This window comes from Peromyscus californicus, unplaced genomic scaffold, assembly GCF_007827085.1.
Source record: "Peromyscus californicus insignis strain IS unplaced genomic scaffold, ASM782708v3 Scaffold_12__1_contigs__length_115047231, whole genome shotgun sequence".
NCBI lineage: Eukaryota > Metazoa > Chordata > Mammalia > Rodentia > Cricetidae > Peromyscus > Peromyscus californicus.
The window spans coordinates 55,872,423-55,899,370 of NW_026294413.1; the positions used below are offsets into that span (position 1 = coordinate 55,872,423).

General features: G+C 47.6%; 1 protein-coding gene across 1 annotated transcript in view; it reads left to right on the forward strand.

Moving 5' to 3' along the window:
- Positions 1-26,948, forward strand: part of Dock5 (dedicator of cytokinesis 5) — a 194,345-nt gene that overhangs the window by 162,692 nt on the left and 4,705 nt on the right. The window contains exons 35-51 of the mRNA XM_052732867.1: positions 465-624; positions 2,745-2,785; positions 3,419-3,509; positions 6,058-6,177; positions 9,540-9,629; positions 11,323-11,427; positions 12,758-12,899; positions 14,577-14,658; positions 15,286-15,370; positions 16,148-16,234; positions 19,402-19,578; positions 20,919-21,002; positions 21,877-22,014; positions 22,483-22,649; positions 24,106-24,274; positions 25,175-25,313; positions 26,502-26,602. Of these exons, the coding sequence (XP_052588827.1) occupies positions 465-624; positions 2,745-2,785; positions 3,419-3,509; positions 6,058-6,177; positions 9,540-9,629; positions 11,323-11,427; positions 12,758-12,899; positions 14,577-14,658; positions 15,286-15,370; positions 16,148-16,234; positions 19,402-19,578; positions 20,919-21,002; positions 21,877-22,014; positions 22,483-22,649; positions 24,106-24,274; positions 25,175-25,313; positions 26,502-26,602 (1,978 nt within the window). The remainder of the gene's footprint in view (positions 1-464; positions 625-2,744; positions 2,786-3,418; positions 3,510-6,057; positions 6,178-9,539; positions 9,630-11,322; positions 11,428-12,757; positions 12,900-14,576; positions 14,659-15,285; positions 15,371-16,147; positions 16,235-19,401; positions 19,579-20,918; positions 21,003-21,876; positions 22,015-22,482; positions 22,650-24,105; positions 24,275-25,174; positions 25,314-26,501; positions 26,603-26,948) is intronic.

The window sequence follows — 26,948 nt, forward strand, 5'->3', positions numbered from 1 at the left end:
TGTGGGCTGGGGTTCTAAATGATGGTAGGACTTGTCTGGGTCCCCAAGAAAGAATAAAACTTGAGAAAATAGTTGGTCCAATCTGGGCCTTGTTGAAAGTCTTAAGGCACCCTGGGTTCCACAGAGGATATATATTATAAGTCTATAGGAGTGTTTCTCAACCTGTAGGTCATGACCCCTTTTGGTGTTGAACGGCCCTTTCACAGGGGTCACCTAATACTATCAGAAAACATAAGTATTTGCATTGTGATTTGTAACAGCAGCAAAATTATAGTTATAAAGTAGCAATGAAAATAATTTTATGGTTGGGGTCTACATGAGGAACTATATTAAAGAGTCACAGCATTAGGAAGGTTGAGAACCACTGACCTAGAGCCTCCTGCTGCTAGGACTTGACCAATCAACTCACAGACAGTGCCAAAAGTACCTGGGTAAACTATGGAAATTCTCTCTCCCCATTCCAGACTGCTAGAACATTGCCGGAAACATAAATACCTCTCGAGCTCTGGGGAAGTCTTTGCCCTCCTGGTCAGCAGCCTCTTAGAGAACTTGCTGGACTACAGAACCATCATCTTGCATGACGAGAGTAAGGAGAACCGCATGAGCTGTACAGTAAATGTTCTGGTAAGGGCCTGGTCCCTGGGCATGTGAGTGGGCACAGCTAAGCCACCTCTGCTCCATCAACTCAGCTCTAAGTTGATAGTGCAGATGCCCAGCCTTCCTGGAGCATCTCTGTGGAGTCCATGCCCTACTGAGTCAGACTGGAAGACGGTAGCCACAGACCTTCAGGAATTCTGAAACCGGCATGGAAAGTGCACGACACTCCAGCCTTTCCCACATGCCATCTCAGCCCGGCTCCTGCTCTTAAGCACACTCACATGTGCTTGCCTATGGTGATGTAGCACACAGAAACCGATGCCATGAAGGAAGTTAGTCTGTGCCGTTCTCCTGACAGTAAGACTCTAGTCTTCCCCTTTCCTGGGACTATAGACCTCCAAGGTTTAGATTGCTATGCATTCTTGTGCTTAACATAAACCAAGAACATCCCACCTCCCTGACTCCCTGAGAAATAAGCATACTAGGTGGCTGCAGGATAAGCCAGACTCTGCTGTTCCCATAGAAGATCTCTTGCATTTCTCAGAAGCATGGTCTTTTTTAAAAAAATTATTTATTCTTCTCTCATACAATACATCCTGATAGCAGCTTCCCTCCCTCCACTCCTCCTAGTTCCCCTCCATCTCCCCTCTTCCCCAGATCCACTAACCCCCCATGTCCCCCCAGAAAAGAGCAGGCCTCCCAGGGACATCAACTGAACATGAAGATACAATAAGACCAGACACAAACCCTCACATCAAGGCTGGTTGAGGCAACCCAGTAGAAGGAAAAGGGTCCCAAGAGCAGGCAGAAGAGTTGGAAATACCCCCACTCCCACTGTCAGGAGTCCCCCCAAAACACCAAACCAACAACCATAGCATATATACAGAGGACCTGGTGCAAACTCATGCAGACTCCATGATTGCTGCTTCAGTCTCTGTGGGCCCCTGTGAGCCCTGCTTAGTTGATTCTGTTGGCCGTGCTCTCCCAGTGTTCTGGACCCCTCTGGCTCCCACAATTCTTCCTCCCTGTCTTCCATGGGGTTCCCCGAGCTTTTGAGGAGAGGGACCCAATGGAGATCTCCAACCCGGGCTCTCTCTCTGCCTATTGTCTGGCTGTGGGTCTCTGCATCTGCTCCCATCAGCTGCCAGAGGCAACCTCTCTGTTGACAACTGAACTCTAGGCACTGATTTGTGAGTATAGAAGAGCATCACTAGGAATCATTTCACTTTTTTTTCCAGTCATGTTTGGTTCATCTCTGGGCCATCTAGCCTCCAGTTCTTGGTTATCTAGGCAGTGTCAGGCATAGGCTCCCTCGCCTGGTGTGGGCCTCAGACCAGTCATTGGTTGGCCATTCCCACAAGTTCTGGGCCTCCATTGCCCCAGCACATCTTGCAGGCAAAACAGATTGTAGGTCAAAAGTTTTGTAGCTGGGTTGGTGTCTCAGTCCTACCACTGGGAGTCTTGCCTGGTTACAGAAGACACTGGTTCAGGCCCCATATCCTCCATTACTAGGAGTCCTCACTGGGGTCATCCTTGTAGAATCCAGGGAGTTTCCACTGCACTAGGTTTCCACATCACACCCCCCCCCAAGTACCCTCCAATTCCAGTCATCTCTCTCTCCCCGTACTCCCTCTCTCTCCATCCCTACCCCCTCACTTTATCCCTCCTAGTCTCATCCCCACCTGTCCCCCAGTCCACCTGCGAAATCTGTTCTGTTTCCCCTTCCCAGGGAGATCCATGAAGCATGGTCTGAATTTCTCCACTTCTTTGTATCCCATTGCTTCCTATGCAATGATTCTTAAAGGAGGTGATGAACTCATAATAGTTATCTCTTTGGAAAAGAGACGGTGTTGAAAAGCAGCAGTTGGAGTGGAGACTGTTTCATGGTTTAGAGTGTGTGCTACTTCTCCAGAGACACGAGTTTGGTTCCCATCACCCATGTCAGTTGGCTCACAACTGCCTGTAACTCCAGCTCCAGATGATCTGACGCCCTCTTCTGGCCTCTGAGGGCAACTACACTTGCATGCATGCACACACTCTCTTTCAAGTTAAAAATAAAAGAGGCAGTTACGCTTTGGCTGTTTTTGTGTCAAGTTCATCAACAGCCTTTCATTTATGTTGGTATTTTGTGACCTTCTTTTTGGCAGAATTTTTATAAAGAAAAGAAGCGAGAGGACATATACATAAGGTAAGCGTAGGAAATGCCTTGGTTTGGCTATTTGTATCATGGGTTTGTGGTATATTTTTAAACCAGAAAATGCTGCCCCAACAGCACGCTTGCTGCCTTGATAGACTCCTACAAATACAGGATTTATGCAGTCTGCCTCAGAGGGTGAGGTTTGAAGACAGAGCCACGGACAAGTACACTGTGAGGGAGTGTGTCATTGAGTCACATCAGCATTTGAGGAGGGGTAGAAGCATTCAAAGGGACATGAAGGAGAAGTAACTCACAGTGGCATTTAGTTTGAGGGCCATGAGTCTCTGACCATGAAGCCAACTTGTCATCAGCAGAATTTCCAAAGCTTTCTCTCGCCTCCCAAAGATGACCAAGACCTAAAAATTAATAAATAAATAAATTAATTAATTAATAATTAATATAATAAAATTAAGAAGACAAAATAGAGGGACTAGGAAAACCACAGGACAGGAAGTGGTATGGTGGGCTAGAGAGCTAGGAGGTGACAAGTCTATTGTCTAAGAGAAGGGAGGTGTTCCTGTTAGGAGCAGAGGTCTGTGTGCAGGCTGGGACCTGACGGGGGATGCTCTGAATGCTAGCTCACCTCCCTGGTAACAAAGGGCCTCTTCTGTCCTTTCTTGCTAGGTACTTGTACAAACTTCGAGATCTGCACAGGGACTGTGAGAATTACACAGAAGCCGCCTACACACTCCTCTTACATGCTGAGCTTCTGCAGGTAAATGGGTCCTATATGGAAGACGCATGTCAGATGCCATGCGTTCAGTCCCTTGGGACTGAATTCTATGAACTTCATGATGTGGGTAGGAGAGAACCTTATTTGAGGAATATAGTTTATCTAAGAATGTGTTTGTGCCTTCTGGGTAAACAGGGTCACTTTCAGATCAAGACTGGGAAAATAATCATTTGTCATTTAAAACTCCTTAGGAAGCAGGGCACAACCTAGAGGCCTCTGGTGATTGACATTCTAATTAAATACACGTTGACGATGTGTAAAGCGATTAGTAAAACTGGAGAGAGAAAACTTACAAATGAATAAAACACTTGGAAGAAGTAATTTCCTGTTTATCCTCTCTCTCCAAGTAAAATTATAGTGAGGCATGCTATAGATGCATCTATTTGTCCCAAATCCCAAACAATTCTTTCAAGCCCTGTCCTCCTTTAACTTTGGATTTCTACATAAGTATCACTCTTCAAATAGGTAATAACTCCAACTCAACACGTTGAAAACACAACCTTCATTCCCACCCTTGTTCTGTGTGACCACCATCTACTAGTGTCTTAGGTGATAACCTCATAGTCACACTCCAGTCTTCCCTTTTGGTCAATGCCTCCTACATTCTCCATGAACGGAATGTGTAGCCCCGCTGTCTAGAACGTGTCCTTAATCTCTAAGAAGAAGAAGAAAATCCCTTGCTGCCATTCTGGGTTAGACCCCTAGCATCTCTGCCTGACGCATACAGTGTCTCTCCCCAGACATTCTGCTTCCATTCTTAATACCCAACAGTTCATTTTCTCCTAGAGTTTAATTAGATTTGATTTGATTGTGAAATGATACGCATGCATCATTCTCAGCAGCTAAACACAGGAGTTCCCTGCCTCCCTGTTTCCCCAGGAAATCCATATCTCATGTTCAAGGTTGGGACACTAAAGGCTTTTCTGACTGTGTGAGGTTTGCTGGGTGTCACTGGAGAATGGTCCCCAGTGACAAGCCCTGTAGGTCTTTTTATTCATGCTGCCCAGAAAGTTAAACCCTCAAGCTGGGCGTGGTGGTACATGCCCATAATTCCAGCATGTAGGAAGCGGAGGCAGGCAGCGATAGCAAATTCAGGGCCAGCCTGTGTTTTGTGGGGTGAGTCTATCTCAAAAAAAAATTGAAAAGCAAAAGAAAAGAAAATTAAATTGTCCTATCCTGGTGTAAAGTATGAAGTGTGGATTCAGCTTTTCTCCCCAGATAGCTACTCAGGAGAGATGGTATTTGTTAAATATAATCTGAATTTGATTCCCTGGCGTAAGATCCCAGCTTTATCTCTGTGGTGGAGGAGGGCTCCTTCTAGTATCTCCTTGCATGTGGGCCTCCCTCTGTGCATGCCCTGGCGATACATTGTTGTGATGACTAATTCCGCACAGTGTTATCGTCTGGTGTGGTGACTCCTCATTGCCCTCCACCCCCAGTGTTGCTTCCTGTCCCTTTGTATGTTTTCATCTAGCCTTTAGAACCCTGAAGTTTCCAATGACTTGACCCTCAGGGTGTGTAGCCCCGTGGTAGAGCACTCGCCTGGCATGCTCATACCCTGCTTTCAGGCCCTGGAGACAGAAGCAAAGAAGAAGGGGAAGGGCAGGGTGGAGAGGAGAGAGAAATGGAGAGCAAGGGAAAGGGGAAGGAGGGAAGAGACTGACTTTGCAGAGCCTGAAAGGATAGACCTGTAATTCCAGCTGATTGGGAGGAGGCTGAGGCTGGAGGATCCTGCCCCGAAGACCAGCCTGAGCAACTCAGTGAGACCCTTTCTCTCAAACTTTTAGAAATGTAAAAGCAAGGCTGGAGGCCTAGCTCATACCTAGCATTCATAAAGCCCTGGATTCAATTCACACTGCCACCAAAGAAGGGCTTTAGTAAGAATCTACAAGTATATGAAACAGTGTTCCCCTGTCTAAGCATAGACGCTCCCTTACTTCAGGGCTGCTACTGTGCCTTTGAATGGCACAGCCAAGTGCCCTGCGCACAAGTCTTGTGTAATCCTGGTGATGGCTGACGGCCTTCATTTGGATGGATTTGTTTGCTTCTGCTGTCTTCTGTGTGACTGTTCTCTTTGTAGCCAAGGTCTATCCTCAAATGTTTTTATTCCTTTGCTTCTTAGTTCTCAGCGTTGTGTCTGTGGTTTTGCCCTGGGCTGCTGGGTACTAAGGAGAAGGAAATGTCCACAGGCAGTGGCAGTTTTATCTGCTCCCCCCGTGGTTATAGCCCCAGCGTGTTTCTCTCCTCTGATTGTGTTCAAGATGCCTTCCACACGGCAGTGTGCTGGTTTAGCTGGCTCATTCCATTCCCCTCTTCCCAGGGAATGCTGCAGGTGCCTGGCCATTTGGCGTGGCACTTGTTTCCAAGTGAAGCTGACAGCTGGGCGTCCGTGCGTGTGTCGTCTTGTGTTTGGTAAATAACTTAAAACACAATATGGATGAGTTGACTGCCTGCACACAAGTCGCTTCCTGACTTTTGGGGTCTGGAGTGTTGCTCCGTTCATCTCCGTGTTCCTTTTTCTTCTTTGTAGTGGTCGGACAAGCCCTGTGTGCCCCATTTGCTCCAGAGGGACAGCTACTACGTTTATACCCAGCAGGAACTTAAAGAGAAGCTGTATCAAGAGATCATATCCTATTTCGATAAAGGCAAAGTGAGTGCTGGGTTCGCTGGGGTTTTGTTTGTTTTTTTTTTACTACTGGAAAGAGGAAAAAAAAGATTATAGTGAATACATTTCTAATGCTGAGTGCTGAGTCAGCACAGAGCACACAGGATAAAGGCCCTGTCCCCAACAAAATGACATCGGCTGGGGGAGATGGCTCAGTGTGTAAAGTGCTTGCTATGCAAGCATAAGGACATGAATTTCTGATCCCCAGGATGTGTATATAAAAGCAGGACATGGCCGGGAGGTGGTGGCGCACGCCTTTAATCCCAGCACTCGGGAGGCAGAGCCAGGCGGATCTCTGTGAGTTCGAGGCCAGCCTGGTCTCCAAAGCGAGTTCCAGGAAAGGCGCAAAGCTACACAGAGAAACCCTGTCTCGAAAAGCCAAAAAAAAAAAAAAAGCAGGACATGGGGATGAGTACCTATAACCCCAGGATTGAAAGGAGACCCTAAGTTTTCCCCAGACCTGCTGGCCAGCCTGACTAGCCAAAATGGTAAGCTTCAGGTTTCGTGAGCAGCCATCTCAAAAAAGATAAGGTACAGAAGTGATTTTTGGAGCTGAGTGTGGTGGTGCACGCCTTTAATCCCACCACCAAGAGGCAGAGGCAGGCCAGCCTAGTCTACAGAGTGAGTTCCAGGATAGCCAGGGCTACACAGAGAAACCCTGTCTCCAAAACAAACAAACAAACAAGAAAAGTGATTTTGAAGAGACATCCTAACATTTCCCTTTGGCTTCCACACACACTTATACAGGCCAGCACACCCACACAGCCCTAACACACACACACACACACACACACACACACACACACAGGCCAACACACCTACACAGCCCTAACACACATGCACACACACACATACACACACACACACACACACACACACACACACACGTGCATATGCACACTCATATACTCACATAAGTAAAAAAATCATAATTTCTTTCTTATTTTTAGAAACTGCACTCACTTATGATGACAGCTATAGGTCAGGGGCTCAGATCCTTCACACCTCTGATGAAACTGGTTAGGAATTTTGGGTAGCTCAGGGTGGCACCCACAGGCTTAACAACAGAACTCAGAAGATTGTTGTATCTACTTATTACAGTGTTGTTGTGAAGGGCACAAATCAGGACCAGCCAAATCGTGAAATACACAAGGTAGGGTCTGGAAGGGTCTCTGAGGTCCAGTGTCCTCTCCCTCTCTAGAATATTGAAGTGTCCACTAGATGCAATATTGTGCACCTGCAATTCTAGTGACTCAGGAGGCTGAAGCAGGGGGATTGCTTGAGCTTAGAAATTGATACCAGTCTAGGCCAACATAGTAAAAGCAACCTTGAAAAAAAAATCCATGTATTTGAATTGTCCAGAACTTGTCATAGCATAGGCATGATTGAATTATTGTTAACTCCAAGGGTTAACTCAATCTCTAGTTCCCTTTGCCTCTCTTGAATCCGAGCTGATAATATGTGGCTCAGATCTCCAATTCTCTTTTGTGTTTTTGAGACAGAATCTTATTATATTGCCCCAGCCGACCTTGAATTGATAATCTGCCTCTGCCTCCAGAGTGCTGAGATTTCAGGGTGAGCCACCATGCCCAGCTTATAGCTCCAACTCTTTAATCACATGACTAGAATCTTCCTGACGCAATCTAGATTAGTGGTTCTCAATCTGTGGGTTGAGACCACTTCATAAGGGTCACATATCAGATATCCTTCATATCAGATATTTACATTATGATTCATAACAGTAGCAAAATTACAGTTACGAAGTAGCAAAGAAAATAATTTCATGGTTGGGTGTCACAACATGAGGAACTGTATTAAAGGATCTCAGCATTAGGAAGGTTGAGCACTGCTGATCTAGAGAGTGGCCTTGAGTTGCTTCATTAACATAAACTTAGAGGGCGGGGAGCATTTATTTGTCTGCATTGTTTACTGGGTGTGAGAAAACATAAGGCACAACGGAACCCACTGTAAGAGTTTTTATTAGGGAAGGGAAAGGGTAGAGGTAGGTAGGCCTACTGAAAAGAAAGGTGTGGGGGTGGGGGTGCAGAAGGGGTGCGATCGCTACCTCAGGTGAGAGGGAGAGAGAGCGGGGAGCGGGTCACTTCGCACATGCGTATGTGGGCCTACGTAGCTATGCCAAGCATACCCATAGATTATGTGACCATGCTGTGCACGGATTACATAGGACATAAGGCCCTGGAAGGATTGAGCCTTTTGCCTGACTGCTGACAGCGCATGTGCGGTCATGTGACTCCAGAAGTGGCTAGGAATAATAACACAGGGGCTCTCTCTAGTCATCTCTTGAGCATAGATTTTGGAGCCTACAGGGATGCACTAGGAATAGTAAAAATCTTCATTTCCCTGGAGAAGAATTTGGGACAAAGAGCAGGCCAGTTCTTTATTACTTTGCATACATGGCCTCCTGACCTACTCCTTATTATTAGTCCCTTGTTAGTCTTAGAATTCTGTTTGTTCATTGGAGATAAAACAAACAGATGAAAGAATCAGGGAGTATCTTCAATTAGTGCCCATCTACGAGATGTTCCACACAATACCAGGATGATGAGAAGGCTTCATTTGGGTGCTGGTTGTGCTGGCCTTAGAGGCAGAGAGGTGTGAGAGAGAGGCTGTACCTTTTTCCTCCATGGAAAAAGTTCACCAAATTGCATACCACATGCCATTTGGCCCCTTCCTGTCCCTGCAAACAGCTCCTCCGCATGAGTGTGTACACAGCCACACATCCACACCTACATACACGCTCAAGAGCAGAGTCTCAGCCCAGCCCACCCTGTCCAGCCACACTCCCACTCTTGGATCCTAGGAATAGCTTTGCACTGCCGTTGGCGCTTTGCTCTTTCAACTCCAGACTGCTTCAGTGGAGGCTCGCGTGTCCTGGCAGATTGTCTGGAGGAGGGCCCTCTTGGCCACACACCCACGGTACACAGGTTGGGCACCCCTAATCCAACATGAAAAATGTTCTGAACTCTAAAGCCGTGGAATGTCAACATTACCTGAAGAAGGCTTCAGACTTTGGAGCATTTTGGATTACGGGACACCTAGCCAGTCATGTCTCTGGAAATTATCCCAAATTAAAAAAGAAAAAAAAAAAATCCAAATTGGAAACACTGGTAGCCCCAGGCATTTCAGGTAAGAGTCACTCACCCTGCAGTAGCCTTACATCAGGAAAGAAAGGCTTAGTGAATCATGGGGCGTAGAAAGTCAGGGTCCCTTCTAGATGCTTAGCCTGCCTGACTCCTTAGTCCCAGTGATTCTGTAGGGAGGTAACAGCTCCGAGGACGGTGACTCTTGTGTCTTCCACATCTCACCCTGCTTTCCTTCTTCTGAAGATGTGGGAGAAAGCCATCAAACTGAGCAAAGAGTTGGCTGAGACCTACGAGAGCAAAGTGTTTGACTATGAGGGCCTGGGCAGTCTCCTGGTAAGTGTGAGCCAGCGGGGCTGCTAAAGGGGACCCTTAGGAACAGTTTGGTATATGGGTTGAAACCAGTCTGGGTCAAGGGTGCCCTTTCCAAGGAGAAAGTGACCTTACTTGACTTCAAAATGAAGCATGTGTGATCCCAAAAGCTTTGACCATTGTTCTCCAGGTTGTCCCCCTAGAAATCCCCTGGGACTGGGAAAGGGGAGAGGGGAGGGGAGACACTGAGCCTGGGTGATGATGCCCCATCCTGGCGACTGTGGGACATCATCTGTTCATCAAAACCTTGCCTTGGGCCAGTGAGATGATTCAGTGGGTGAAGTGTCTCGCTGACAAACCTGGCAACCTGAGTTCAAACCTCACGTTCCACGTGTTGGAAGGAGACCTCAGACCATGGACCGGGACACGTGTGCTTACACACACACCCACACTAAATAAAACATAATTTTACAATGAGAAGAAACCCATCTTTGAGGCTGACTTCCCCCCACCCCACCCCCAAGAATGCCACTGTCCATACCAGGACATGCTGTGAGTGTTTCAGCCAGAATCTAAGTGGCTGTTGCTACCTTTTTTCTCTCTGGTGTCACAGAAAGGCTCAGCATTGACAGTTTCCTGAGCCAGTGTGGTAAGCCCGGCTGTGGGCACAGTTCAGCTCTTACAAACAAGCTGCACACCTGCCCAACCACCCGCATGCCCACTGCATGACCGTGGAGAGAAATTTTACAGCAGGAGCCTAGAAAGGTCTGGTCATCACTGTCACAGAATAATCTTTTCCTTAAGGATCTATTTGTCAGGAGCATTTAGTGGAAACTTAACTCATGCACTTTACCAGCTTCTGCCATTGAGAGGCCAGATATTTACTCAATAATTTCTAAGCTAGTTTGAGTTAAGATTCTGGTAACCCATCAGCCAGCTAAGAAAAGCATGGTTCTGACAGACCTTCACCTAGAGCGGTCACAGTTATGTCAACTGTGGTAGGGATGGCTGTGGTACAGGATGATAATCCCAGCTGCTTGGGACATAGTGTTCACGTTCTGCCTGCCCTGCAGAGCAAGTTAAAGCAGCCTGGGAGGCTGTACAAGGTCTTACTTCACAGTACAAAGGAAAAGAAGAGCCAAGGCTAGAACTCAATGGTCGAGCATTTGCCTTGCATGCATTAGGCTCTCAGTTCAATCCCTGGTTCCACGTAAAACCAGGCATGCTGGTGCATTCCTGTAATCCAAGCACCTGGATAACAGAAGTTCAAAGTTATCCTCAGCTACATGGAGAGTTGGAGGCTAGCCTGAGCTACCTCCGATCGTGTCTCAAAGAATTCATAGTAAAGCATCAGAAGACCCGCTCAATCTAGAGACCACCTTTTGGTCATCAGTCAAGCCCAAGGTGGCTGTCCAAGTCACCTGCTCAAAGCAGAAAATCCCTCAGCCTCTACTCTCTCATGCTTGGTTAAGTTCAGATACTGCCTGTGGATCTCAGGAAGTACTTGTAGGGCTCCTAGTTCCATCCTAGGCCCAAGTCCCAAACATCAGATCCCAGAACAGAGTCACCCTGCGGCTTACAAGGTGGTCTCCAAAGTCCTTCCATTTATCTGTTACATGAGAAAACACAGCAAATGGGCTGACTGTTTTCTTTTTTATTTCTTCCCCTGACAATCTCCTGGTAACCTCCGGGCCACATGTGTTGTTTTGTTTTTCAGAAAAAAAGAGCCTCGTTTTATGAGAACATCATTAAGGCCATGAGGCCGCAGCCTGAATACTTTGCTGTGGGATACTATGGACAGGGCTTCCCTTCCTTCCTGCGGGTGAGGAGCCTGGGGGTGGTCCCCAGAGCCATTGGGAGTGGGGTTCAGGGGAGAGAGGAGACTCATCTCTCTTCCAGATGGGCAGCAGCAGCTGCTGGCCTACGTTCCCACTGTGGGAGGTCGGGTCAGGGAGGGAGACCTCTTCCTGAGTGCTGGCCTCTTCACCCCACACCCCTGACACTACTGGGATTCTGGCAGATTCTCTGTGCAATGGCTTTCCCAGGTGCAAGGAGAGAAGAGAAAACATCAGCCGAATCCATCCACAGGCCAAACTCGGGCGAGGGTGGATGGATGTGTTTTGTTGCTTATTTTCTGTCCAGTCAGGGCTACTTTGAAATCAGGTATCCCAAGAACAAGACAACAAACATTTCCCCGAAGTAAAAGTGGTTTTGTAGTAGTAAGTGACACGTATGAGAAATCCTGTTCTTAAAAGTGTATCCACTGTCACAGTGACGTTAGAGTTTGAGAAACAAACACTTTAAAAAGAACGTTTTCAGACCTGAGCTTTGTTTAAATATATTTTATCTCTTGTACTCTTAGTTAAAAAGCATAGAATGGGATGGATGGAGATATAGTTCAGTTGATTGAGTACTGGCCTAGCATACTTGAAGCACTGGGTTCGATTCCCAGAACCACATCAACTGGGTATGTTGATATGTGCCTTTAGTCATAACACTTTGGGGTGGAGGCCAAAGGTTCAGAAGTTCAAGATTATCCTCAGCTACATAGGGAGTTGGAGGTCAGCCTGGGCTACATGAGATCGTGCTGCAAAAACAAACAAGAACAGAAAGTGCTGAAGGAAAACCATTCCTGTTCCTAGCCAGGCTCAATGAGAGAGCAACGGCCCCTCATTCAGTAATGTCTACATTGTCCACTCTGTACCAGGCATGTGGGAGGAAGCAGAAATATTCTGAAGTTACTCAGACTTCTCTCTGCCCTCAGGGATTCTACAAGCTAATGGGGGGGGGGGGTCCTAAATGTTAACATATGAATGGGACATTTAAACCACTTGTAACCAGGGAGTATTTACTCAAGTGAGTAGAAATCTAATCATTCCAAAATACTGTAGGGATGTTCATAGCAGCCTTAATCATAGCTACCAACGTCTGCATCCCAGTGTCCATCACCTGGGGAAAGAAGGGATAAACTAATAGCCATTCAGTAGATGCTGCTCATTGCCTGTTGGGAGTGTCTAGGATGGTCACTGAGCACTTACTTGGTGGTGGATTTAGCTTCCATAGAGAAGCACAGTGGCCTTCTCTATCTTCAGCTCCAGGTACTCCTTCACCCTTCATATCTAATGACTTCCTTTGGCTTCCCCGACCTGCAGAACAAAATCTTTATCTACCGGGGTAAGGAGTATGAGAGGCGAGAAGACTTCAGCTTGAGGTTGCTGACCCAGTTCCCCAACGCTGAGAAGATGACCAGTACCACGCCACCAGGAGAGGACATCAAGTCATCCCCAAAGCAGTGTATCCTTGCCGTGGGGAAAACGGCCCAGTGGCTCTTTACCCTGGGATGGGCCAGGCCAAGCCAGACAAACTAAGAGTTGCAACTCCTTCTCTGCAGGCAGATGTGCCATGAGCCGTCAGACTCATCCCTCAACCATTCGGTGTCAAAGTCTTTGGGGCCTTTAGGGAAGACATGGCCAGTAAATGTTGAGTATGAATGAATATACTTCATAGTTGGGCGGAGTGCCTAAAGAAAGTTCAGGATTCTGTTGCAGACTTTGAAATCATGCAGTCATCCAGCTGCATTCTTGATACCCTCCCAGCCTGTGACTCCAGGACACCCTCTGTCTTAGTTAGGGTTTCTAACTAAGAGACATCATGACTATAGCAACTCTTATAAAGGAAAACATTTACCTGGGGCTAGCTTACAGTTCAGAGGTTTAGTCCATTATCATCATGGCAGGATATAGCAGCATGCAGGCAGACATGGTGCTGGAGAAGGAGCTGAGCGTTTTACGTCTTGATTTGCAGACAACAGGAAGTAAACTGAGTACCACACTGAGCATAGCTTGAGCAAAGGAGCCCTCAAAGCCCACCCCCACACTTCCTCCAACAAGACTACACCTCCTAATAGTGCCATTCTCTTTGGGGGTCATTTTCTTTCAAACCTCCACACCCTTCCAGTCTACTCTTTCTACCACCCCAGGATACCCAAATCTGCAGCTGTTCAAGTCATGTATATGGCATTGAACTTGCATATAGCCTATATACATTCTTCCTAATTCTCTCTCTCTCTGTCTCTCTTTCTCTCTGTCTCTCTCTCTCTGTCTCTCTCTCTCTCTTTTGTGTGTGTGTGTGTGTGTGTGTGTGTGTGTGTGTGTGTGTGTGTGTGTGTGTGTGTGTTTAGCTATGTACTGGGCATTGGAACTCAGGCCCTCACATGCTTTTACAATAATCAATTTAGTAAGTGCCATCTCGACCCAGTCCCTCCTTGTTGACTTAGAGTCCCTGATACAGTGAATGCTCTGTAAGTATTGTCACACTGTATCATTCAGGAGTTAAGGAAAAGGGGTGGGGAGTGAGGGAGTCTGTACAGGGTCAGTACAGAAGGAAATCCTCACTTGGTTATCTGCCTTTGGGTGCAGAACCTGTAGGTCCAGAGGTCAGGCTGTGTCTGCACTGGTAAGGGTGCCAGGGGAAACCTTTCTAACACTACTCATCCCAACCCAGCAGAAGCCTGTGGTGGAATCTTGAGTTTTAACTTCTCACAGCCTCCAAAGTTCTCCTCTGCTGAAAAAAGAATGATCCGTCTTGTAGGTTTGTTGTGTGAAAGATAAATTTGTAACATTTAGTCCCTATGAAGGGACTCACTCCAGCAACAGTAGCATCTAAAGGTTCTGGTTCTGGTTCCCTGGGCTCTGGAATCTGACTGTTTCGGGAGAACGAATATCTAAAAGAAATGGTTTAAAAGCATCTCTGGCTGTCTTTCTCCTGAGACTTTCCTGACACTTGTTTCACGTGGCAAGGAGGTTTGCCAGGTGTCTCGCCACACGGAGGGTCCTAGGACAGTCCCATACTGTGACAGTGTATATGGGAGCCCATTTCAGTGCAGTGAGAGGAGATGAGCAATGGAAGCAGGCAGGGACCTCACTGCCTGTGGCACCTGCAGGGCCAGCCTTTTCCTTAACAAGTCCTCAGACCTACAGTGCTTCACTGTAAAGCCCGTGATGAGCCTGCCGCCCAGCTACAAGGACAAACCGGTTCCAGAGCAGATCTTGAAGTGAGTGGTTCTTTCATAGAAAACCGTCAAGTGGGCCATGACCCATGCCTGTCATCATAGCAGTGGAGGGAAAGAGAATGGCAAGTTCAAGGCCGGTCTGGGCTACCCAGCAAGACTTTCTTTGGAATGCATCAAAAGCAAAGGCTTTTTCATTTGCTACAGTTTGGAAGACTTAATGCATACTGTTTTGCCTGTGAGATGGGAGCTTACCGAGTTAAAAAGCAAGAGCGTTTTTTTTTTTTTTCCCTTTGAGACAAAGGGAAAGCTAAGCCTCACTTGGTGTGTGCACAGGAGCCTTTAGCCCAGATATCTGCGCAGTTATCACTGAGGACCAGCCGGTCCCGGGGTTTGAGGTTGCTTTCTGTCTCTAGAGAAGCTCACACACCAGTGAGATTGACTTGACAGCACTATGGCAAAGCTCTGTAAACGCGGTCGGTGTAAGTACCATCTATATACTGTGAGCGGTAAAATAAACTCTCACGTATGACAAATAAGAGGTGGTGTGACACCCAGGTACAGACTGTCCCAGGACCTCAGTGTGGCCCTGTCAGCCATGTCAGGTGTGTCACACCTGTGGTTGCGGGCTGGTTCCGTGAGGTCCGATGCAGCCACTCTGTCCTTCCCCAGCTACTACAGAGCCAATGAAGTGCAGCAGTTCAGATATTCCCGGCCGTTCCGGAAAGGAGAAAAAGACCCAGAAAATGAGTTTGCTGTGAGTTTGCTCGGTTTGCCTTCTCTGTGGGGGGTGGATGGGGGGTGGGTGGGGTGGCTGGGATCGCACATGAGCATTTGAAGCCCGGAAGTCAGCCTTGGGTATCATTCCTCACGAGCTCCCCACTTGTTATTTGAACACCAGGGGTCCTTCCTGGGGACTGCAGCTTACCAGCCTAGCTTGTCTGGTCAGCCAGTGAGAGCCCCTGGGAATCTTCCTCCAGCTCTCCTCCCCAACACAGGGACTGCAAGCTTGTGCCACCACCCCTGGCTTTGTACATAAGTGCTGGGGATCAGTCCCGGGTCTTTTGGCTTGCTCAGGGAGCACTCACCCGCCTGATCTGTCTCTCCAGCCCATTTGCCTTCTACTGAGTGCAGTGTCTTTCCCCTGATGAGCACACACAGCAGACTGGAGCTTCCCCTGCAGGAGAGTGTTTAACTACCTGTTAATTACTGACAGAGCAGGTCTCAGTGGAGACCTCGAGAGACTGAAGGTCTCAGATCTGGGCTCTGCTTCTGGTCCTGCTGCTGATATGACCCGAGGCGAGACATACCCATACCTCCTGGACCTCAGGTTTCCAAAATCTTTAGAACAAAAGGGCCCAGGGAGACTAACCCCATGCAGACTCAAAGCCCGCGAGAGTTTATGAAGAGTACGGTTCCATTCCCTCGAAGACACGTGGGAATGGATTCTCACCCAACTGAGCCAGAGGTTTGGGGTCGGTTGTGAGCTTGAAGCTGACCACTGTCTCATTTTGGGTTTTCTTCCTTGCACCAGACCATGTGGATTGAAAGGACCACATACACGACAGCCTATACCTTCCCTGGGATTCTCAAGTGGTTCGAAGTCAAACAGATTTCAACAGTGAGTCATTTGAATCCATAATTCCGGCAGGGTGTGTGTGGTGGGAAGCCTTTCTGTCTGCAAAAACAATAACAGCTTTTGTTCAGCTCCACTGCACTCTGCACCAGCTTGACTGGCCTCCTCGGGCTAACTTGGTTTTCTAAAGGGGAAATAAGCACACTTGTGTAATAGGGTCACTTGGTAAAACTGATGTGACAACACCAACCCGAAAGGTCACACACACTCAGAGAATGACGCTTTCATGGCCTAAGGGGCATTGTTCCCTATCCCCACCATAATGCTGCCAGTGCCCAGAAACATTGCTGGGATGCCTCTGGAGAGTTGCCTGTCTGCCACATCCTTGTCCCCAAAGCCCCTTTCATTCTCAGCTCATTGTGTCCCTGGTACTGCAGCTCCTGCCCCAGTACTTCTCAAAGCTGCCATCTAGCCTTTTGAATCCTTGTTTGATCTGTCTTCTGTCTGTCCCCTTGTATTATTACCTTGTTTTTCATCCCATACTGATCCCTGACTGGTACTGCTAAAAAGGTCTCCTCTTGCCAGAAAGCCTTGGTCTTCTCAGCCAGTGCTCCTCACTGCTTCGGAGTGTGGATTCCACTGAGCAGCCCCGACTCTTTCATGTGATCTTGTGTTCAGGCCCTCCTGTGCCTTCCTAGTACCTGCCCTGCAGAGCCCCTTCTCATGTCTCTCCACCTGCATTTATCTCCGTCCCTCTCCATCTCCTCCATCTACCTCCATCCACTCCCATCCATTTGTACTCCTTTCCTTTCATGTCCGTCTGCCTCAATCCATGGCCGTCTTCCCCTTCTGTCATCACCTCTGTCCATCTCCCTCTCCTTCTGTCCACCTTCATCCATGTCCTTCCACCCCCATCGGTCTCCTTCTATCTCTGAGAAAATCTCTTGGAACTAAGACTTTGGTGCTGTTGAAGTAGTTAATGACCTCGGGTCATTTAGGGGAGATGGGCTTCAATGTCCTCTTTACCACTGCTCGGTGTTATTTCCCATCAAGTTAAGTGTGGGATCCACCTTCTCCATGCAGCCAACTCTGGAACACCCAGCCATGGGTGGATATCTTTTGTGGTGTCTGTGCTTTAATCATTCTGGGCATGTTTCTGACCCGCCGTATTTGAAAGTCTTGAGTTCCTACTAAAACTATCCACTCCTACCAGCTGTGAATTACAGTGGACCCTCAGAATGTGTGGTTCCACTCTCGGCAACTCAGCCAACCGTGGCTTCTCAGCTGTGGGTTGTCTCCTATGTATTTAGGTCTAGCACAGCAGCTTCTGTTCTACACATGTGCAGACTCTTCCCTTGCCTTTTTCCACCAGTATAGCTCTAGATCCTACCAGTCATCCAGAGATGATTTAAAGTATATGAAAGCCAGATGTAGTGACACAGACCTTTAATCCCAGCACTTAAGAGGCAGAGACAGGTAGATCTCTGTGAGTTCAAGGCCAGCCTGGTCTACATGGTGAGTTACAGGACAACCAGGGGTACACAGTGAAATATTGTCTCCAATAAATTAATTAAGTATATGTAAAGATATGCATGGGTTATATGTAAATCCTGTATCGCTTTGGAACCAGTCATTCATGCATCCTCAGATTTTGGTGCCTTCAGGATCCAAGAACTAGTCCCCCTATGTATTTCTGAGCTGGCAGTGGGTTTTCATCACTTTTGTAACTGACACACTTAGCATTAAGTAGGTGTTTGAGAAATATTCTTGTGATGATCATGTCCAGTCAATGGTAAGCACTAATTAAGCATTCACAAACAGAGATCTTCATACCCAATAAAGGGGAGAGGAAGAAGAGAGGGATTCTTGGAGCCAGGCATTTCCTGTAGCTGGGCATGGTGGCACATGCCTATATAAGCTTTCAGCAGGATGAGTCAAGAAGATCAGTTCTAGTTTGAGGCTAGTCTGGTCCTCATAATGGGTTAAAGACTAACCAGGGCAGCGTAGCAAGACCCTGTCTCAATACAACAAAGAAAGGAAAGGGTAGAAGAAGAGGGGAAGGAAGAGAAGAAAGATATTTCTTGGCCAGTCTGATCTGAAATTTGATATATACCTTGGTGCTAGTGAGAAATCATCATTATTTAAGTGTACTGTGCTTTCTGGATAGAGATGTTAGGGACAAAGTTTGGGGCGTGAAGTCATGTGGCCAACAGTGGGAAGATGACGGCACCAGTTTTGGGGAAATGTGGTTTTAAGGACATTTCTGGAAGAGGAATCTCGGCCCTGTGATTGCTTTTTCATCCAGAACTCACCCTGGTTACTCAGTCATCCTGTTCTTTCTGACTTTCCTTAAGCACAGATCCGACCCTAAGATGATGAGGCATAGGGCAGACCCTACCCTAAGGAGATGAGGCATGGGGCTGTCTCTACCCTAAGGAGATGACATCTGGGACAGACCCTACCCTAAGGAGATGAGGCATGGGGCAGTCTCTACCCTAAGGAGATGAGGCATGGGACAATCTCTACCATAAGATGATGAGGCATGGGGCAGACCCTACCCTAAGGAGATGAGGTATGGGGCAGTCTCTACCCTAAGGAGATGAGCCATGGGGCAATATCCAAGGAGATGAGGCATGGGGCAATCTCTACCATAAGATGATGAGGTATGGGGCAGTCTCTACCCTAAGGAGATGAGGCATGGGGCAATCTCTACCCTAAGGAGATGAGGCATGGGGCAGTCTCTACCCTAAGATGATGAGAGGCATGGGTCTGAATAGAGGAATTCCAAGATCACTTGCCTTTTCTTGCTAAGGAGGCATCTGAATTTTCCATTTTCAATGGCACGGGAGTCTCATATCCGCTAGCCAGCAACCGTTTCAGAGCCCCTGAGGTGAATTTGCCTGAGAGACAATCCTGTTACAGCTCTAGATTTTTTTCCTCTTTTAACATTTTGTGTAGATATTTTACTCTGAGAAACAGTCATTTCCACAACCCACTCTTCACAGCATTCCACTTCCTAAGAAGATTTTCAATAGCTGAGTTTGTAATTGACCAACAAAAAAGCCAGGGGCCCTCCTAAACAGACTCTTAGCAATATTACGCTCCTGCAGATTGTGGATAATTTCTCCCCCTTGAGAAAAATGAGCAAGTTTGTTTCAGTCTTTGCCGTGGAGCTCATGACGGGTCCTTCTCCCCTGTGCTGCCTTCCTCAGGAAGAAATCAGTCCTTTGGAGAATGCCATCGAAACCATGGAGATGACCAATGAGAGGGTCAGCAACTGTGTACAGCAGCATGCCTGGGACCAGTCTCTCTCTGTGCACCCACTCTCTATGCTCCTCAGCGGCATTGTGGACCCAGCTGTCATGGGGGGATTCGCCAACTATGAGAAGGTAAGTCTGGCTCCTGGGTCTCCCAGGACATATGGGCCTCCCTCTGTGTCATGTGCCATTTCCTCTTTGAATGGGCACATGGAGATACACCAGGGTTGTCCTTACATTGTCCTGTGGAGCCTCCATGAAAAAGTGCCAGGCCCTGGTGCCTCTTTCTGACCTCTAGGAGGAAGACAGCTCAGGGTGGTCCCAGAGGCTAGGATGCACTTGCAGTAAAGCCACCTTTAGGGAGAGCAGAGAGGCCTTAGGTAGAATGACTTTCCAGACTCTCCAGCCTGACTTGCGCCAAGTTGTGTAGACAGAAGACGGTTTCAGCTTGTATTAGCTACTTCTCTAGTGCTGTGATAAAATACTGTGACAAATAGCAACCTAAGGAAGAAAGGGTTTATTTGGCTATGGCTCCAGAGGCATCGGATCCATCATGGTGGGAAGGGATGGGCTGTCACGGTGGCAGGAGCTGGAAGCTAGCTGAGCACATTTTCATCCGCGCACAGAAAACAGGAAGGGAACAGGAAATGGAGTGAGACTCAACTCTCAAATCTCATCCCAGGGATGGACTTCCTCCAGCAAGGCTCCACTTCCTGCAGGTCCCATTACCTCCCCGAGGAGTACCACCAGCTGAGGCCTATTGCTGTCATTGCTCATTCAAACTGCCACACAGCTTCACTGTAGATTCGTCTAACTGGATGTTACATCTGTTACTTGAATGGCATAAGAGGCGTCCTGACCGTGTGTAATGTACTGGATAGATAGGGTTTGCTAGAATGCCATTTATATTGGAGGTCATGAATTCAGTCTAGTTGAAGGACAGTTGTTAGAAATAGGAATCTTTCAGCTGTTATGGTACATGTTCAGTGGCTGAATATTTTGGGAGTCTTCTTGAATATAAATATACATGTGGCCAGGAAATCCCTTTGAGGAGGCAGTAGATTGGATGGCACTCTGGTTTCCATTTGTACACAGTATCCCAGAAGAGTGAAGACTTTGTGATCTGTCACTCTTGTGACCTCATTCTGGCTTTCTACTGGCCACTGTGTGCTCTTGGACACAGGTGTCACCTCTCTGAGCTGCAGGTACCTGCACAGTGAGGAAGCTTCCCAACTTATGGGTTGGGTTTGGGGATTAAGGGAGCTGTCCCATATATAGGCAGGAATTTATTTAATATACATTTCTGAATTAGTCACTGTACAATAAGGGCTGTCCTGTGAAAGAGGTAAGTTTTCAGTTAGGCCTTCCTGGTTATCACTCCATAAGAGGCTTTCTCCCCTTGGAAGCTGTCTGCCTCTCTGCTGGGATCAGGAATGTGTCATTAGTAATGTTTGCATGTGCTCTGCTTTTAGGCTTTTTTTACAGAGAAGTACTTACAAGAACACCCCGAGGACCAGGAGAAGGTGGAGCTGCTCAAGCGACTGATTGCCTTACAAGTATGTAGCCAGGGAGGCATGCAGCTGGCCAGCTGGGCACAGTACTCAGTGGGTGTCCGCTGCCCTTGGCCCTAAAATAGGCTCCAGAGCTTACACATAGCTACAGGCCGCTTTCTGCTCTCTCTTTCTCTCTCAATCTCTTATCTCTCTGTCTTTCTTCTCTCTTTCTCTTTCCCTCTGTGATTGTGTGTGTGTGTATGTGTGTGTGTGTGTGTGTGTGTGTGTGTGTGTGAGAGAGAGAGAGAGAGACAGAGAGACAGAGAGACAGAGAGAGAGAGAGAGAGAATAAATCTGGGTGTGTCAGTACCCTCTTGTAGTGCTGGGGAGGTGAAGCAGGCAGATTTCGTGGACTTACTGACCAGCCATCCTAGCCTAGTTGGTAAATTCCAGGCCAATGAGAGACCCTTCTTTAAAAAAAAAACAAGGTGATGATATCCGGGAATGACAGCAGAGGTTGTCCCATGGCCTCCACATGTATGAGCACACATTTACACACATAGACACACAATGCACACGCACACACACACACTGGCACACACAAAAAATTCCGTAATCTGTTTACTAGCCAGTGTTTCTTGCTGGTACATACAGGTCTCTTTTTTTCTTATCATTTCAATACAAACTGCTAGAAAAGCAGCCATCAGATTGAGCCTAAGACCGATACCTACCACAGTGCGCGGTTGTATTAGCCTTGCCAGTTGGCTGCTCTAGAGTCTTTGGATCTTCTCTGTTCTTTTGACCCAGATCCCCAGCCTAGACTAAGAAGTGGTATTTTCATTAGATAATTCTGTGTCTGTCCGTTGGCCTCGCCGACTCCATCCCACCTTGCCCAAACCTCCAAATCTGAATGTCCCCCTCTGCCCTTTTCTTCCAGATACCTCTGCTCACGGAAGGGATGCGCATCCACGGGGAGAAGCTGACAGAGCAGCTCAAGCCGCTGCATGACCGCCTGTCTTCATGCTTCCGTGAGCTGAAGGAGAAAGTAGAGAAGTTGTATGGGGTCATCACGCTGGTAAGCTTTGTCTAAATGGCCCTCGAGCTTTCCCTGGTCTCTCTCATGACGTTGCTCAGGGTTGCAGATGAGTCACACCAGCATAGGTATGATGGTACCTATGATGATAGGTAATGGGCAGCCAGGAGAGAGCGTGTTCGACCTGTAGTCTAGGTACGTGTGTCTTTTGTGCCCACATTCCTGGAGCACAAGACTGAGCCTTCCTTCAGCCTACTGTCCTCCCTCATTGTTAGAACCCAGTCAATGTTAGAAAAGCAAATTTAATTTGCTTTCCACATGGGGACAGTGATTCCCTGGTGACATTTGGCATGAAAGAGACTCCACCCTGCTCAGCTTAGTTCTGTGGCCTCCTTAGACTTGGCTCTTAGGTCAACATTGCATTCGTTCAGAAGGCCAACAGGGTGGCTGCTTCAGAGCATGTGGGCTGCATTGCAGGCTGCTAACCCTGGAGGGCTGTGTGTGTTTCAGCCATCCAACTTGACGGAGAGGAAGCCAAGCCGCGCAGGCTCCATGGTACTGCCCTACATCCTGTCCTCCACGCTGCGCAGGCTCTCTGTCACCTCCGTGGCATCGTCAGTGGTCTCCACCTCCTCCAACTCTTCTGACAATGCGCCCTCCAGGCCAGGATCTGATGGGTAAGGTTGACCTTCGCACTTGGGGAGGGTGCCAAGGTGAGACTTGGTGTGTGTGCACACCACTCCTTTGAGGAGAATAATTCATAATCGTGGGCCTCATTCACGTCTTGTATTCTTCATGAGGAACATCACTGACAATACTATTACTAAAAATAGAAAATGAAAAATTAATATTTCGCCCCCTATTGAACACAGTTGCCTTCTAGGCACAGTTTAATTCTCCTCACATGTTGTATCACTTTTAAAACAATTTTAAATTTAATTTGCTTTATCAATTAATCACAGAATAAAATAGTACAAAATTCCAAAGGTGGAAAATGATACAACACACATACACACACACACACACATACACACACACACACACACACACACACACACACACACACGACCTCTTCATGCGTGTTTTTAACATTCAGTTTATTAGAAACATCAGTAGACAGTTTCTTTTTTTTTTTTTTTTTTTTTGTGTGTGTGTGTGTGTGTGTGTGTGTACCACATGCGCATGTAGGTATCCTCTTGCAGGCATGCATAGAGACCAGAGTTGGCATCAGGGTACCTTTCTCAGTTACTCTCCACCTGACCTTTGGAGGCAAGGTCTCTCACTGAGTCTCAAACTTACCTATGACTAGACAGGCCAGCCAGTGAGCCCAGAACTCCCATTTTGCCTGCAGTGCTGGGGGTCCAGGTGCACACTGCTTTGCGCAGCTGCTCTCACACGGGTGGTGGTGGTTGAACGCCAGGTCCTCACGCTTGTACAAGTACTTTACTCACTAAGCTATCTTCCCAGCCCCCCAGATCTCATCTCGGTCCCTGGCGCCTGACCACCAGTGCTACCTCAGAAGTGACGTGAGCTGTAGGTTCCTGCAAGCCCCCGGCTCTTTGTAGGCAGTCAAGCAGCTAAATGCATGCCCTTCTCTATGCTTAGTTATATGGCATTCTCTGAATATGACTCTTTTCGTTTACTGTGTCTTGAAAAAGACTGTCTCCGAATGCAGTGCACCTCCTGTGGCTGCAGACATCCTAGCGTGTGGATATCTACACCTCGGATTCTGACAGCGCATTGGGCAGCCAGCCATTCCAGCCAAATCAGTGAGCTCTGGGTTCCGTGAAAGGCCCTGTCTTGAAAAATAAGCTGGAAAGTGATAGAGGAAGACAACCAGTGTTGACCTCTGACCTTCACACGCATGTGACCGGCACACACATGCACATATCCTCAGGAGAACAAATATATAACACCCAAGGTGGAGGGCAGTGATAAACGTTCACTAATATTTTCTCCCTTTCGTGTGATAATCTCATTTCTGTATATTTTACCCTGAGTTGTTTGATAATTAGACTCTGAGAACCTGAGAACCTGGGTGAAGATGGCGTTGAGGGTCTTGCTGGTGCTTTGAAGTAAAGTCAATCATTCTGGGACCCGTGTTTTGTGACTTTTGACCCTCCTGGCTGACAGGTCCATCCTGGAACCCCTGTTTGAGCGCAGAGCTTCGTCAGGTGCCAGAGTTGAAGATCTGCCACCCAAAGAAGACGGGGAGAACCGGATTAGCAAGTTCAAGAGGAAAGACTGGAGTCTGAGCAAGTCGCAAGTCATTGCAGAGAAAGCGCCAGACCCTGACATGATGGTAAAAAAAAAAATAAAAAAATAAAAATAACTAAATAAATAAAAGGAAGAAGTCAGAACAAGTAAAAGCAAACACTGGCGGGGCACCACTGCCTGCCCGCCCTCAGCCAGCACCTCTTCAGTCACTGCACAGCCGTGAGTCACAGGTAGAAGCCTGGCTGCACGAGTCTCAGGACACAGCAGCCTGCAGTGGTGTCACATTGCAGGTGGCAGGCAGGAAGAACAGCAAATACGGAGAGTTTCGCGTCTCCAAGTCAGTACTGGCCAAAGTTCTCATACCCACAGTGTAAACATGCGGCTTGCCCTCGGAATCGCAGCTCTTGCCACTGTGTTCCAGGGGTCGGGGCAAACATTGTCATTTCACTTTTCAACTTGAAAGAAGCGTTTACGAGGCCGACTTTTGCTAACATTCAGGGTTGCTTATTCCCGGCGTAGATGGTCAGACTCAAGCCAGTGGCCAGACCCAAAGTTAACTGTTTTGATGTCATTCCCAGCAAGTATCTCCGCCAGCTACCTGTGGTGTAACAATACGGTGACCTTAAAAGTGACAAGTGGAGACGGTAGGGAGATGGGTCAGTAGGTAAAGGACTTGCCACACCGAGTGTGAGGATTGGGTGGGTATGACAGCCTGCTTGAAGTTTCAGTGCATGGCCAGACTAGCCCAAACATTGAGCTTTAGGTTCAGCTATATCGTGGAGAGGAGTAGAGTGAGATAGCCCAAGTGGAGCTTGGCCCTCACATGCATGTGCACACACACTTGAGAACAGAAAGAAAAACAGCCCTTGGAATTAAGCCCTTCGGTTAGTTTCTGTCTGACATTTAAGGCTGTTCAGGGTCTTACTGAGGTCTGCCAAGTCCACCATGAAGTTGTAATGTGTTTGGTCTCCCTCCATGTTTCCAGAGCCCAGGCAGAAAAACACAGAGGCCAAAGAGTCTCCAGCTGGTGGACAGCCGGCTGACCCCATTCCACGGTTCTTCACCCCTGCAGCCTACAGTCTTGAGCCCACCTCCGCTCACTCCCAAAGCTACGAGGACCCTAAGTGAGTTTCTCCATGTCTCCTAGATTCAGTCTGCTAGGGAATGGAAAATGGCTGTGAATCTGGCCAATTCTTAATCAAACCAGCCACAAGTGGTATGCGGCTGTTACAAAAGGGATTCTGTTCAGTGGCCATTGGAATCATCAAAGGGCTGGAGTTTGGGGCTGCACGTATTTCGGTAGCAATCCTAAAGGTCTGCCTGTCCCTTTCCAACCACAAGTCACTTACAAAGTTACCACTGAGTAGCCAGACTCATCCTGCATGCTGCTATTAATCTGGAGCCAGGCATATGCAGCACTCCAGACAAACTTTCCACTCCAGACAAAGGTTCCCATAGTGCAGAGGCATGGGGAGAACATGCCCGCCAGTGCCAATAGAGTCAAGAGTTACGTACAGCCAGATGAAGCTTCCTGCAGAATGTGCATGTTTCCCTAAATACTTAGAGTACATTGGAGAACTGTTTGTTTTTTAGCTTTTTTGGTGGGCCTGCCACCTAGCTCCCAGATTAATCACACACAGAGGCTTATTCTTAATTACGAATGTCCGGCCTTGGCTTGGCTTGTTTCTTTCCTTAACAACTTATCCTGTCTACTTTTTGTCTCTGGGCTTTTTCCATTCTCTTACTTCTGTAAATCTTACTCTTACTCTGTGACTTGCTGTGTAGCTGGATGGCTGGCCCCTGAAGACCTCCTCCTTCTCTGGCTACTTCCTTCTTTCTCTTACTCTCAGATTTCTCCCTCTAAATATTCTCTCTGCCTGCCAAACCCACCTATCGTTTTTTCTGCCTTGCTATTGGCTCTTCAGTTCTTTATTAGACCATCAGGTGTTTTAGACAGGCACAGTAATGGAGCTTCACAGAGTTAAACAAATGCAACATAAACAAAAGTAACACACCTTCAAATAATATTCTACAACAGAGAACAGTTCCCTAAAGTTAGAAAATGTTCTCATCCTTAGCTTAAGAGTAAACATTGGGATTTATGCTTCAGAACTCTGTGTGCAGCTTTCTGGGGAATTAAAGAGCAAGTGTGGTCAGGCAGGGTATGAGGTCTTCTCCTTTCTTTCCCTAGAAACCTCAGAAATTGCCACAGCAGTGTGTATCAGGCTGGTCTAGGTGCTCTGGTGGCAAGCATTATCTTTATGAAGAACTGAAGTAAATCCTTCACTCTGTCTCCTTTGTATCGTTTCCAGGCTCCCCATCTTTGCAGACAGATGGGCTGATGGCTGCCGTCCCTCCTCCACCTCCCCCCAAAAGCAAGCCCTATGAGAGCAGCCAGAGGAACTCAGCCGAGGTAGGAACCTGCAGGGTACGGTCCGTCCTTGTGGCCACAAGCACCACCCCCGGGAAGGCAACCCTGCACTGTCCACGCTGTGTTAGAGGAGAGGCTTTCCCACACACCTGGCCATACACTGTAGCTGGTGTTTGCTTCACTCCTGAAGCCTCTGGAGACGAGAAGGGAAATATGCCAGCAGCCTGCTTCATTGGTCATATGACTGAAGGAGGCATGTTCTCTGCTTCGCACACTGGTAGTAAGATGAGTGAGTTCAAGTTCATACCAAAGTGTCACTTCTGGATGACAGGTGTTGGTTCTGCAGTTGACTCAGGCGGGTTTCATTCCTTCTTTCAGTAAATATTTA